Source organism: Alternaria ventricosa (genome assembly GCF_023758065.1).
Source record: "Alternaria ventricosa strain BMP 2768 chromosome Unknown scaffold_12, whole genome shotgun sequence".
Classification (NCBI taxonomy): Eukaryota; Fungi; Ascomycota; class Dothideomycetes; order Pleosporales; family Pleosporaceae; genus Alternaria; species Alternaria ventricosa.
Window position 1 is genome coordinate 548,981 of NW_026055692.1, and position 13,682 is coordinate 562,662.

The 13,682-nt window shown below is 54.3% G+C and overlaps 3 protein-coding genes across 3 annotated transcripts; 1 reads left to right on the forward strand and 2 right to left on the reverse strand.

Moving 5' to 3' along the window:
* Positions 1–339: 339 nt before the first annotated feature.
* J4E93_007062 (uncharacterized protein) lies at positions 340–1,581 on the reverse strand (the record flags this gene model as incomplete). Its single annotated transcript, XM_049344972.1, has 1 exon — positions 340–1,581. The coding sequence occupies one exon, from the start codon at positions 1,579–1,581 to the stop codon at positions 340–342; it is 1,242 nt and encodes a 413-aa protein (XP_049197897.1).
* A 5,933-nt stretch (positions 1,582–7,514) lies between these two features.
* On the reverse strand, positions 7,515–9,527 carry J4E93_007063 (uncharacterized protein; the record flags this gene model as incomplete). Its single annotated transcript, XM_049344973.1, has 2 exons — positions 7,515–9,334; positions 9,386–9,527. The coding sequence occupies 2 exons, from the start codon at positions 9,525–9,527 to the stop codon at positions 7,515–7,517; spliced, it is 1,962 nt and encodes a 653-aa protein (XP_049197898.1).
* A 787-nt stretch (positions 9,528–10,314) lies between these two features.
* Positions 10,315–13,562, forward strand: KGD1 (2-oxoglutarate dehydrogenase E1 component; the record flags this gene model as incomplete). Its single annotated transcript, XM_049344974.1, has 3 exons — positions 10,315–10,494; positions 10,556–12,597; positions 12,647–13,562. The coding sequence occupies 3 exons, from the start codon at positions 10,315–10,317 to the stop codon at positions 13,560–13,562; spliced, it is 3,138 nt and encodes a 1,045-aa protein (XP_049197899.1).
* Between the last annotated feature and the right edge of the window lie 120 nt (positions 13,563–13,682).

Below are 13,682 nucleotides of genomic sequence, written 5' to 3' on the forward strand. Positions count from 1 at the left end.
AAAAGAAGTAACATTGTCGATCCCACCCATTACCATCCCCACACACACCTCCATCGAGCCAACTAACAGCATACGTCTAACCATATCGCGTAATCCTACTTTCCATCGTATCCAAAAGCAGTAACGAATGTGTCCATTTCCTTCTTTCGCAAGTTCCCAAAGCGGAACGAGCATACTACCAAGCTATACCGCTTCCAGCGACGACCGCAATGCCTGTTTCTGATGAGATGTGACAAGACCCGCTTTCTTTGTGGTACATTCGGTACCGAACTGAACAACCACGTACCCGCACACACCTGTGTGGCAGCTGTCACAGCGGATGCGGTCTAGCCCGTCAGCTTAGCCACGCGCGGTAGCGGTGCTGGGTGCCACACCCACGCTGACGGCACTGTCACTGCGCGTTCTGGAGTGGTGACTGGTGCCGGTGGACGAGTGTCTCTTCTCCTTGCGGACCGTGGTGCGCTGGCGTACGGTGTTGCTGACCTTCCGTTCGGTTCCGGTCACGACCCGCGCGTTGGGTAAGGCTGCATCCACGTCGACGTCGTTTGCGTTGGAGCGAGGGCTTTCCTTCTTCGATACGCTGCGAGTGTTCCTTGTGTGATTGCTGCTGCTCTTGCTGATGCAGGTCTTGTTGGTAGCGCCGCTGGCTGTCGTCTTGCCGGCGCCGTCGTATGGCTGGCAGAAGCAAATCCGTAGTATGTGCCCGGCAAGCGGTCCGAGGACCCCTACGTCGCGCCGAGCTGTGGGTTGACGGGGGTGTATCCGTTTCTTTCTGGACCTGATTGTAGCCTCACCTGCGCAGCTCCGGGGCATGCTAACGTATGCGGTTGCTGCGGCTCTACGGTTCGCAGCCTTTCGCTTGCGAAGGACCCTTCCTTTTCCAGACGAGGTGCAACTTGCGATGATGGCCGTGATCAATCGGGCTCTGTGGTAGCTCGCCTCGTATTTGAGGTCCTCGGCGAATGATCGAGCTGATCTGCGAGGTTTGTAGCGCGGGCGTACCTTCGGCTTCTCGTACGAATGACGAGGTCTGGAGTAAGGCGCAGGACTTTCGGTTTGCGCTATTCCGTCGCAGCCTTGAACTAACGGTGCAGGCAAGATGAATGAGTCTGTGGAGCCAACCGTAGAGTCGATCTGCGACTGCTCAGGGCGTCTGTAGTTGTGATGGAAACGTAGGTGCATAGGGAGCGGAACCGACGATGTGGGTGGGGTGGTCATTGGCCTCAAAGAGGGCCTTGGGGGTGGCAGGCATGTCGTTGTCGGGAACGCACGATAGGTCGCAGGTGTGGTTTTGTTATCGTAGTACGATGTGGTTGCAGTGGGTGAGCCGCTGAAGTCCGAAGCGCTCGTAGTGCCTGGCGTCGAACTACCCTCTGGCTGGATAAGATTGCCGGACGGCGAGAAGAATGAAATCTTCGGTATGTCGTAGTTGGGGCGAACGATACCCGATGCTGCAGCTATTGGTAGTAAAGACGTCAATGCGGATGAGGTGATTGAGCGACGTGTAGGTTCTGCCTCAGCAACTTGATCCGGCTCGGGAGGTGACTCAGAGAGTGAAGCTTGCCGTTCTAGCTCGGCCATTTGCGGAGTAAACCATACTGGCGCGACAGGTGTGGGTGAACGCGAGGAACGCACTGGATGAGGGAAGTCGTGCTGAAGGTCGACATCGACACCGACTACTGTTCCCGAGTAGGAAGTGGACATGGTACTACAGAAGCTCGCATTGTGACTAGCCTCCGTCGAGTGGTCATGCCCTGTGAGTGAATGGGTGTTCTTACCTGCACCATAAAACGCGTGTCCAGCTGAGATGGGGTTGTTGACCTCGTTTGATGGTGTTGGTACTCCAGCGCTACCGCCATCGTGCGCCCCATCGCGTGCTTCCGGGTACACAAGACGCACAGAAGAGGACCGTTCACGCGGGCGGACTGTAGCCGACGGTGGCAGTAGCTTTGACACGGCTCCAAATGCCGTTCGCGACTCGAGCGTATACGGGTCGACGTCAGAATTGGACGCTATCGCATGAGCTGAGGAACTAGGATCAGCCATGGATGACTGCCCATTTCTGGCCTGATGCTCTGAAGCTAACGCTTTAGTCGCGCTTAGGGCCTGGGATGCAGTAGGGAAACGATATGGCATGTCAAATGTGTCATCGCCTAGTTGAGACATGTCAGATGCCTGCAATTGGCTTTGTAGGCTATCGTCGCTCGCACCCGGCCGATCGCTGTGGTTCTCAACGAGCGACATCTGCGTCGAGGACGACCTAGACCGGGTTCTCGAGGCAGCTCGAACATTGTGTATAACGCCACGAAAGAAGCTTTTGACATTGCTGGTATTAGCGTCGGAGTCGGCCTTGCCATTCCGATGGGTATTAGATTGCGATGGCTTAAGACTGGGAAACGCGGATGGGATTGCGGCATCATCAGCCCGGAACGAGTTGCTGTAATCCTTGCACAAGGGCACATCGTGTGTATTGCTTGGTGGTTTCAACAATTGCCCTCGCTGCACGTCTTCTGTGATGCGCTGGAGAACATGTTCTTCTGGTGTGTATGGAATTCTGTGTGACGAGCGCGTTGGCGAGGCATTTTCCACCACACGGAGTGAAGGGAAGCGGCCCACGCTGAGGAGGGAGCCATGTGAGTTTAGCGTCGAGTAGGAACCCTGCTCCACAATAGTGGCTAGAGGCGCGCCATTGGAGCGATTTGCGAGCCGAACGGCAAGATTGTAGGGAACGCCTCGAGCTCTGGCCTGTTGCTGATATTCCATGTCATGCTGCATATCTCCGGTCCCGGTAATATCGTGGCAGGCATAATCATCGTGATCTTGTGCGATGTAATGCCGGTCGCGCCCTTGGCCTTGCGTTTGCGGTTGCATTTGCGACGAGCTCGTATCTAGGAAAGCTCTGTAATAGGCGAACGGATCCGGTTGCATGGCATGGGTCGATCGGCAGGACGGGGTGGCGTAGGTCTCGTTCAACTGATCTGATGGAGCTGGACCACATATTGGTTCCTGGCCGTTGCTACGGTCTAGTAGACTGGCGTCGCGGGGCTGTGCTGTAGGCATCATGCTCATGTCCTGTCATCGATATTGTCAAAGATGAGATCCGATCGATGCTAGATCATAATGTGCATGAGTGTGGGACCCTGCTGATAGCAGAGCATCTTTGTTTGTGCGCCGCAGGGCATCCTGGGAAGTAGCAGGTCTTCCGCAGCGCCCTTTCCGAGGTTGTATTGTTTAGGCAGGAGCAGCCATAACCTGCTCCTGTGCAACCGCCCTGTCGTATCTCGTGGCGGCTCATTCACCACTCGGAGGGCATGACCAAGGCCATGGCATTCGCCGACTCAAGTCTCCCGAATCGTACGACCATTGCAGTCCGCCTAGAAGATAGCTCCAGTGTTTTCTGTTCTAGCGAAGGGAACATGTTCGACGCGGCTGTGTGCGGAGGGCCATCCAATCAAAATGCTCTGTACTCGTAGCCCCTAAGCCCCACGACCCTTCCTAGGATTGGCGATGATGCGCAAAAGCAAAAGCTGTTGCTGTGCTTCTTCGACCTCAACGTCGGACCCTCCCGTACGCAAGTACATCGCTCCAATTTGCTCGTGGCGGTTTCTCCTGCATGCAGACCCTATGCCCCAGCCTGCCTATCTTTGGCTAGCGCCGCTGTGAGATCATGACCCTTATTCATGGACAGAGCGCTCATCCATAATTGATTGCACAAGCATGTGCTTAGCGAGGGATTCGAAGATCACCTACGCATTTCGCAAATGGCTCCATCGAGAATGCTGGTTTTGCATAGCTTCCATAGCCTCTGTTCACAGGCTGCACAATCAGAGCCTAATGATCGGCAAAACAAGCCGGATCCGTACAATCAGGCCGGCGACGGGAACAAGTGGGTCGTGCCGCTTACATTGTATACGATGCGTTGAGCAGACGAAACGGTCCACTAATCCAGATTCGCCGGCACGGAAAGCATACTGGTTAGTTTGACGCAGTCTCCACAGAAGCGACGTACTTAAGGCTGGGGTAGCGAGGTGTTGGCTAGGTTCACCATGGAACATGTAGCCTATCGCGGTCGTGACAATCATAGAGCTGTGTTCCGAGCACATGTGGCTGGTCGTACGTCCTCTTCTCCATGTACCTTCATATATCGTCGACAAAGTCCCAGGATAGCCTGGCAAGATTGAACTGCAGAAGCGACTTCCAGTCCACACCATCCACGAGCTCTCAGAGCTACTGCCGCAGCGGATTGGATACGGAGAAGCCGCCGACTCATCTATCACCGATGTAATAGAAGGTAATCAGCGATATGTCACTCATGCGATCCATTCAGTCGGTGCGAGTGCGCTGAGAAGACTGAAAATAGACACGGGATGTGTCTCATTGTCGTCAACCTATGAGCCAGCATGATGACGGTAAGCAAGGGATAGCTTTTCCAGGTAGCTGACCGGTGTTGACCTTCGGAAAGTTCGATTCGCGATGGGCACCAGCCGTGCGCTCGCTGCAGACTCGTTTGGCTCGGGCTTAGCCGGGCTGGACGAGGCTGCATGGGCGCGGCAAAACCTTCCATTGCTTCCAGAAGTTGTTGGATTTGGTATATGTTCGATGAACAAGATCCGCCCAGCAGCGAAATGCGCATTTCACCGTCGAAACACACGGTTGTGGGACTGCTCATGCCTGTCCGGTCCATGGTGCTGTGTAAACTTGCACGCTTCTATGGTGATTCTCATCGAGCCCTCGATGACGCCTTTAAGCCAGGCTTACTGATTACTTTCAACTTCTGTCTGTTGACCTGCACTTGACGGCGATCTTTACTTTCAGTAGCTGAGGGCGGATACGGCATGTATCACCTTGGTACGTCGTTGACAGCTAGATGGCCTTCGAAAGTGCTGAAAATTCAAGCAAGTTGAATGTCTCGCGTAGGCTGATTCGTGGAGCTGTAAGTATGGAGTGGAGTATTGATCTCATGTCGAGGCGTGACTCAGTTCGGGCCGTGCTGTCTTGCACCTACACTCCCCAACTCTGATACTTTTCTTCGAGCGCCTTTGGTCCGCAAGAGCTGGGCGTTACGAGTCGAGCTCCATCCATTCCGCCCAATGCGCCACGCTCGTGAGCCATGTAGTCGTAAGCTCCGCGCTTGAGTGGTATTAGCTGGTCCGAAAAGTCTTCGAAGCAGTCATCTCCCTGCCGACCGTGGATGCTTGTCGTATTCATGTCTGACAAGCGCTCAAGTCCGTCGACCTGATTCTCGGGATTGCATCAGGTCCTCGACTCACCGGCCCGATGATCGCAGTGCGGATGTTGTTTTGTCGTTAGGCTAAGCTACACTATCGCTGATTTAGCTAGCGCCAACAGGATGGTATAATGATGTGGAGAGATCTACAGGTTGTTATGAATCGCTGCACGCCCATGGATCTGAAGCTATGTCCTCGCGGCAAATCAGGACAGCGGTTTTCGACGCATCTACCTGCCGTTGCTGCACGGGAGGATACGCGAGACCCATGTGATCCACCCTGTCCACGTCAATAGATCGGCGCTGGCCAGGCATAACACCTAAGATTCGCTAGCTGCATGTGAAGCCACCTCGAGAGCATGGCGCCGGGGCCAGGCGAGTAAGGGTGGGAAATGGGTATTTCTCGAATCGGATCTCCATTATCTCATAATGTGGCGTATGCGCCGTGTCACAGCGGAAGGAAAGAGGACGGGACGGACCTTGATTGTCACATGACAGCGACTCCATAAGATCTTCCTCCACGGCTGTCGAACCCAGGTACAAGACAAAGTGACTTGACTTTCTGTTTCTCATATCTAGTTTCACTTGAGTTGCTCTTTTCGTACCATTGGCGTGATGAACGATCCTATTAGGGAACGTCGCCATACCATGACCCTGCCGCCTCTTTCCCAGAGCGCCAGCAAGAGCGAGCTTTGCAATCGACTTAAACTCAGTGAGAGTACACACAGATTGCTTCTCGTAAGTCTCCGTCTGACAATAGAAAGCTGTCCGCTAACCCACACGACTTTCGTAGGCCGAAGCTGTGGCTGCCAGAAACGCATTGAGCTCAAACCGCCACAATTTGACCGAGCAATCGAGGGCAGACCCCTCTGTAGCAGAACCATATAGATGGGACGAGTTGTCGGAAACGTCAAAACATCTGCACATTTTGATGATCGTACGCGATGCTTGCGCCGAGACAAGACCGTATTATGACATCGGTCGTTACATGCTCCATGTCAACGAAGAGAACTGGGTCGCGAGATGGTACCTCTGGCATAGCTTCCGTTACAGGTAGGTCGACCAAGGTTGTCGTGCAGCTGAGCTCGACACTGATCTTTGCAGAGACAACCGACCGAGGGAGCGAGTTCCTAATAACAATGGTGCGTATATTTTTGAGTCGACGAATAGATGTTCTGTTACGTATCTGGTGCAGGTTAGCTAACGGATAGTAGGAAACCAACCATACTATGATCCAGCGCGCGACTATTACCGCGGACGACAACCCTAGCTTTCAACCCCAAGAACACGTATACTTGCGACGGCATCTCTTATTGTAGATGTTGTAGGTGTCGCGTAGGTTCGGTCCATGTTGGGTGATGTAGGTGTTGCGGTTTCGGTCTACTCAGAGGATCTGTTTGCTCTTCGGGTGTGTTTCATCCAACCTTGCCCTTCGTTTTCTGGTTTTAATACTCGGTTAAGACTTTTCCTTTGGTTTTTCGACGTTTCGGTATTGCTGGTCGCAATAAACGCTCATTCCAATTTCGGTTGTTGTTGGTCGCAGTTGTTCCTGCGTTTCAGGAATTGATGACGTCCTCTCTTGCTTTGTGTTTCTTCTGCATGCGCAACATGTCTTCATGTTACCCCAATACCCAAGCCCTCAGTTGCTGCATCCAGGCCGCGCAGTATCATACCGCAAAGAACCGAAGTGAGGATGAGGTTGTGAAAGAAACGTGCCTCGTCGAGTTACTCAATAAGTGGGGCCTCTCCCAGGTCAGGGGTCCAGTGCCTGCCGAAGCAGGCCGGGCTGGTAAGATGACATTCACTTTGGCAGGTGCGATGGACCGGCCGTACTGTGCACTTATCAACCTTGCGAGCCTTAAGGTAGCGGTGTAGAGACTCTCCTGATATTACTTCTTGTTAAGGTACATGATCCGAAAATTGTCGGCGTCTATGCACCTTCAGACCCGATGAGGTGTTGATCACACATGTACTTTGTAGCTTTCAGCATCACTTTTGGTCATGGCGGACCATTTTCGTGGGATGTGTGTAGATCATTGCGGATTTGCGCAATAACCGACGTAGATGGCTGTTGGATAGACATGGGCATTCCCAACATCAATTGCCTCACTGACTACAATTATTATGTATCTCCGGAAAGAATATGTGTATTTCAAAGCATGGGCTGCAATTGTCTCACGAAAATACCTAGCGGTCTCCGATCGACACAAGCCATGTCTCCCAAACGCCTTCGCTATGCAAATCAGAAGGATCTTCAACTTTTGAAAGACGGAGGCCTGGCATAATATCAAGCAGTCGCAGTCGCCGTATTCCGTGCAACTTGTTCCTGGAGCGCTTTCTTGTATTGACTCCGCGCAGCGTCGATCGCCCGGATCAGGGGATCCACGATCTGCTTGACAGCTTTCGCGCCTCCTCTGATAGCTCCTGGGTCGAACTTCCTCTTCTTTCTCTCTCGCTGGTTGGCAAACTCATTCTCTTTCCGCGCATGCTCGATCCTTGCTTCGCGCTCTGCTTCTGCCATGTCGGCAACCGCCTTGATCCGGTCAAGTGACTTATCCAGCGTCTCGATAAGACGTGCAATTTCACCCGCGCGGTCGGGATCTCCGGAGTAGAACACGGCCCAGAAGTAGTGCAAGAACTCGACTGTCGTGTTGTGGGTCATGGTGAGATTCTCTAAAACCCCTTCTGATACGTGAAGCTCCTTTGCCCGCTCGCTGGTGGGAATGGCTTTGGATAACGTGTAGTCATCGTTGTGCAGATGTCGTTTCCTAACAGCCGCAATGATCTGTGATGAGGCTGCACTTCGTGAGGATTTACTGCCAACTTTAGTCTTCTTGGGAACCGACTCCTCCTCGTCACTACTACTTTCATCATCGATGTCGATTGTGGAATGGAGGTCAACGCGCGAAAGCTGACCGTCGCCACCGAATTTGCGAAGATCCTGCTGTAACGTCGAGAGAGCCTGTGCAGGAGTACGCTTGGTGTAGGTCGCAGCACTGGTTGAGGTGTGCACGCTCTGGCCAGCGGAGAAGAACCGGCTTTGATCCTGTACGCGGAGAACGACCCTGTTGTCGTCATCTGCACGCTGTAGATCCCGCAACTGCAGCTCTTTGTATGTCTCTTCATCGACTCCGACGGGTCCATGGCGACCTCCGTCTGAAGGTGGCACTTCTTTCATCATCTTCTCGCTCATGCGATTCAGGACTCGGAGGATGGGCGCCTTTTCGTAATTTGTCGGGTTCATGGTCCAGTCGGGCCGGTTACCTTGTTTCTGGCTGTGGTTCTGTTCATTTGCCTCGATGTTGATGAAGTTAGGGATGGAAGCTGCAAGCAGATCCTGGTTGTCTGCTGTCTCATCGTAAGACAGATACTTGTCAAGCTTAGGATCAAGCACGTCCTTTTCTTGGATGCGCTCACCCTTGAGCTTCTTCATCAAGCGACTGTGGAAGAACCTCTCCCAGAAATCACCCTCGCTCAACTGGGGCACGTTCTCATTGTAAGCCTTTTGCACGATTGGATGCTGCCTGAACAAGAGCTCAATCTGCTCTTTGGTCAAGCTTAGCATGAGGGTACCGTTGACAGACTTTGATTTGATGACGGACAGCACGTTGTAAGTTCCTGTAGCCTGCGACTTTTCTGTTGCATGAGATCTCAACATGTGCACGCGTGTAGACCAAAACTGCATAGAGAACTGCAAGACACCGACGGAATCGGGCTTCTCCGCAAGCGCTCGGTCGAAGCGTTGACGAAGGGCTGGATTCGAATTGAGAAGCGACATCTGAAGCGTTGTATCTGCAAGCAGCTTCGCATCGTCGTAGTTTTCCTCGTTGTCTTTGCCGCCAGCAGTCACAGTCTGCGCCATAGCCATGGCAGCTGAGGCGCTGCTGTCACCTCCATCCTTGCCACCAGCGGCAGGAGCCGGAGAAGGAGCGCTCTGCTGCTTGGAAGCCTCGATCCATTTGCGCAATAGACTAGTTATGTTCTGCTGATCGTCGCGGGCGGTAGCGGAGGTGAATGTGAGGGTGTGGTTGCCAGCGAGGGGCGCTGGCTCGGGTACGACGATTTTGATGGATGCCTTGGCAGCGGTCGCGGGCGTCTGCTGGAGGTCTAGAGAGTGTCAGTGGTGTATAGCGTCTTTCTCGTGAGGCCTCGACATACTGCCAATGTCTGCTATGGCTATGGACCACGGAGCAGGCGCATTGGCCGCGCCACTGGTCGACTTCCAGGACACCGTCTTGCCATCCGCAGACACGGTGACTCTGCCGTTGTCCTTCTTGTACTGGGCAGCGGCGTCGGCCATGATGGCGGGGTGTAATGTCGCGACGATCAGTGAGGCGTGCCTGGCTTGAGGCTGACGCGGTACTAGCTTGTCTGGGCTTCCCCAGATTCACGCGTCGCACGTGACTACGCATTAGCGAACGGCATGGCAGCCGCTGAGGCTCTGAGGCAAGGCTGTACCCTACTCCGAAACTCAATTCGATGTTCAGCTGGAATGCATCTACTGTTTGAGGAGGTTTGGCTATATGTGGCCTCTTCATCTCCTCGCCCACTTCAGAACGCGTATCTGCAAACATGGCGCATGGCTCGCATCAGCCAAGAGAAGTAACACATCAGGCGCAACGGATACATATCCGTGCCATGCAGCGTCAGAAGCCGTCAGAGGCTGCATGCGAGTTACATAAGGCCTGCCCTGCTATTGGCCGGTGTTGCGAGAACACTGGATGAGCGACCACTTCGTCATATCGCAGCGCCGCCACCATCAGCGAAGGTTACCACTGGAAATCTGCACAGGCCTGCAAACTACATTAGGACAGCAACAAGTAAACGTGAAGATGCAGTGTCAATATGGACTTCACGGTGTTCGGTCTTTCCCTTGAATGTGGGAGGTGGTGACCGGTCAGAAATCCCGCGATCCATGATACGCGCTAGGCCGGAACACGGGGCCTGTCCTGGCTGCATCAACTTCTACTGCGTGCGACGCTTAACTTCGACTGCACATTGCTACAGCTGAGGCTTTTCTTCTCTTCATCGTCGTCCGTTTGGATGTCACCCATCCCTACCTCCGCTTTGTTAATCTAATCTCCGTCATGTTGCGCAACACCCTGCGCCAGTGCTGCTCCCGCCAGCTCCAGTGCGCCCCGGCGAGAGCATCCTTCTCGAGCCTCGCACAGCCCTCACGAACCGCTCTCTCGACATGTCGCCGCCCGCTCGCCGTGACGCAGCGCCGCCAGTATGCCGTGTCGTCGGAAGACACCAACAAGGGCGTTGTGCGTGCCTCCCAGCCAGACCCTCAAACTCTTCGACCCGTAGCTAACAATGACGGCATAGGACCCCAACGACTCGTTCCTCCAGGGCAACACAGCCAACTACATCGATGCTATGTACATGCAGTGGAAGCAGGACCCCGCCAGCGTTCACTACTCATGGCAGGTCTATTTCCACAACATGGAGTCCGGCGACATGCCCGTGTCGCAAGCCTTCCAACCGCCGCCAAACATCATGAGCTCGCCCCAGGGCGGCGCCGCGAACAGGCCTGGCATGGGCATGGCCTCCGCCGAGGGTACCGACGTCATGAACCATCTCAAAGTGCAACTGCTTGTCCGAGCCTACCAGGCCCGCGGTCACCACAAGGCCAAGATCGACCCGCTGGGCATCCGCTCAGAAGCTGAGCAGTTCGGATACAGCAAGCCCCGCGAATTGGAACTCTCACATTACAACTTCACCGAGAAGGACTTGGAACAAGAGATCGAATTGGGCCCCGGTATCTTGCCGCGCTTCAAGACCGAGTCCCGCAAGAAGATGAAGTTGAAGGAGATCATCGACGCCTGCGAACGCCTCTACTGCGGCTCTTACGGAGTTGAATACATCCACATCCCCGACAGGGAGCAGTGCGACTGGCTCCGTGAGCGCATCGAGGTCCCCACACCCTTCAAGTACTCTGTCGACGAGAAGCGCCGCATTCTGGACCGCCTGATCTGGGGTACCAACTTCGAGGCTTTCCTGGCCACCAAATACCCCAACGATAAGCGATTCGGTCTTGAGGGTGGTGAGAGTTTGATTCCTGGTATGAAGGCCCTCATCGACCGAAGTGTCGACTTTGGCGTCAAGGACATCGTCATCGGCATGCCGCATCGTGGTCGTCTCAACGTGCTCTCCAACGTCGTCCGGAAGCCCAACGAGTCCATCTTCAGTGAATTTGCCGGTACTGCCGAGGCTAACGAGGAGGGCTCTGGTGACGTCAAATACCACTTGGGCATGAACTTCGAGCGCCCCACCCCATCCGGAAAGCGCGTACAGCTGTCTCTCGTCGCCAACCCGTCCCATCTCGAGGCCGAAGACCCCGTCGTACTAGGAAAGACCCGCGCCATTCTGCACTACAACAACGACGAGAAGGAAGGTTCCAGCGCCATGGGCCTGCTCTTGCACGGTGACGCCGCTTTCGCCGGTCAGGGTATAGTATACGAGACTATGGGCTTCCACCAGCTCCCCAGCTACCACACTGGCGGTACTATTCACATCATCGTGAACAACCAGATTGGTTTCACTACGGATCCTAGGTTCTCCCGTTCGACTCCTTACTGCTCTGATATCGCCAAGGCAATTGATGCGCCCGTTTTCCACGTTAACGGTGACGATGTCGAGGCCCTCAACTTCGTCTGCCAGCTGGCAGCTGACTTCCGCGCCGAGTTCAAGAAGGATGTGGTTATCGACATGGTTTGCTACCGAAAGCAGGGTCACAACGAGACTGACCAGCCCTTCTTCACCCAGCCTCTCATGTACAAGAAGATCTCAGAACAACCCCAAACACTGGACATCTACACCAAGAAGCTGCTCGACGAGAAGACCTTCACCAAAGAGGACATTGACGAGCACAAAGCTTGGGTCTGGGGTATGCTAGACGAGAGCTTCAACCGCAGCAAGGACTACGTACCAAACTCCAAGGAATGGCTTACTTCGGCCTGGAACGGCTTCAAGTCGCCCAAGGAGCTTGCGGAAGAGGTCCTGCCCCATCTGCCAACCGCCATCGAGGAGACTCAACTGAAGCACATCGCTGAGAAGATCGGCGGCGCGCCGGAGGACTTCAATGTACACAAGAACTTGAAGCGTATCTTGGCTGGCCGCACCAAGACTGTCATGGACGGCAAGAACATCGACATGGCTACCGCGGAAGCCTTGGCATTCGGAAGTCTGTGCATGGAAGGCCACCACGTCCGTGTCTCCGGACAGGATGTCGAGCGTGGAACCTTCTCTCAGCGCCATGCCGTGCTCCACGACCAGGAAACTGAGAAGACATACACCCCTCTCCAGAACCTTGCCGAGGATCAGGCAACATTCACCATCTCCAACTCCTCGCTCAGCGAATACGGAGTGTAAGTTCATGCCGTTTTGTTGTATTTTGCCGTAACTAATCACCTGTAGGCTTGGCTTCGAATACGGATACTCGCTATCATCACCCAACGCCCTCGTCATGTGGGAGGCCCAGTTCGGTGACTTCGCCAACACTGCCCAGGTCATTATCGATCAGTTCATTGCCTCTGGTGAAGTCAAGTGGCTTCAACGTTCCGGTCTCGTCATGAGCTTGCCCCACGGTTACGACGGTCAAGGTCCCGAGCACTCTTCTGGACGTATGGAACGCTACCTGCAGCTCTGCAACGAGGATCCCCGTATTTTCCCCTCGCCCGACAAGCTCGACCGCCAGCACCAGGACTGCAATATCCAGATTGCCTACACAACGAAGCCGTCTAACCTTTTCCATCTCCTCCGTCGCCAGATGAACCGTCAGTTCCGCAAGCCTCTTATTCTCTTCTTCTCCAAGTCGCTACTCCGTCACCCGCTCGCTCGCTCCAACATTGAGGAGTTCACTGGCGACTCTCACTTCCAATGGATTATCGAAGACCCCGCGCACGCTAGCGGCGAGATTGAGTCGCATGAGGGCATCAACCGTGTCATCCTCTGCACAGGTCAGGTGTACGCCGCGCTCGTAAAGGAGCGTGAGGCCCGCGGTGAGAAGGACGTTGCTATCACTCGTATCGAGCAGCTCAACCCCTTCCCCTGGCAACAACTGAAGGACAACCTGGACTCGTACCCCAACGCCCAGAACATCATCTGGTGCCAGGAAGAGCCCCTGAACGCCGGTGCCTGGTCATTCACCCAGCCCAGAATCGAGACTCTGCTCAACCAAACCGAGCACCACAACAGGCGTCACGTGATGTACGCCGGCCGCAACCCCAGTGCGTCTGTGGCTACTGGACTTAAGGTGTCGCACAAGAACGAAGAGAAGGCCCTATTAGATATGGCTTTCACCGTGAAGCAGGACCACTTGAAGGGCGAGTAAACGCTGGATGAGGCGCGGAAAGGGGTAGTTGGTCATTGATTGCATTACTTTATTCCCATGATATGTATGTTTACAGCGTGTAGTCTCGTGTGCTGTCGTGGAAGCTAGATGTACTTCAAT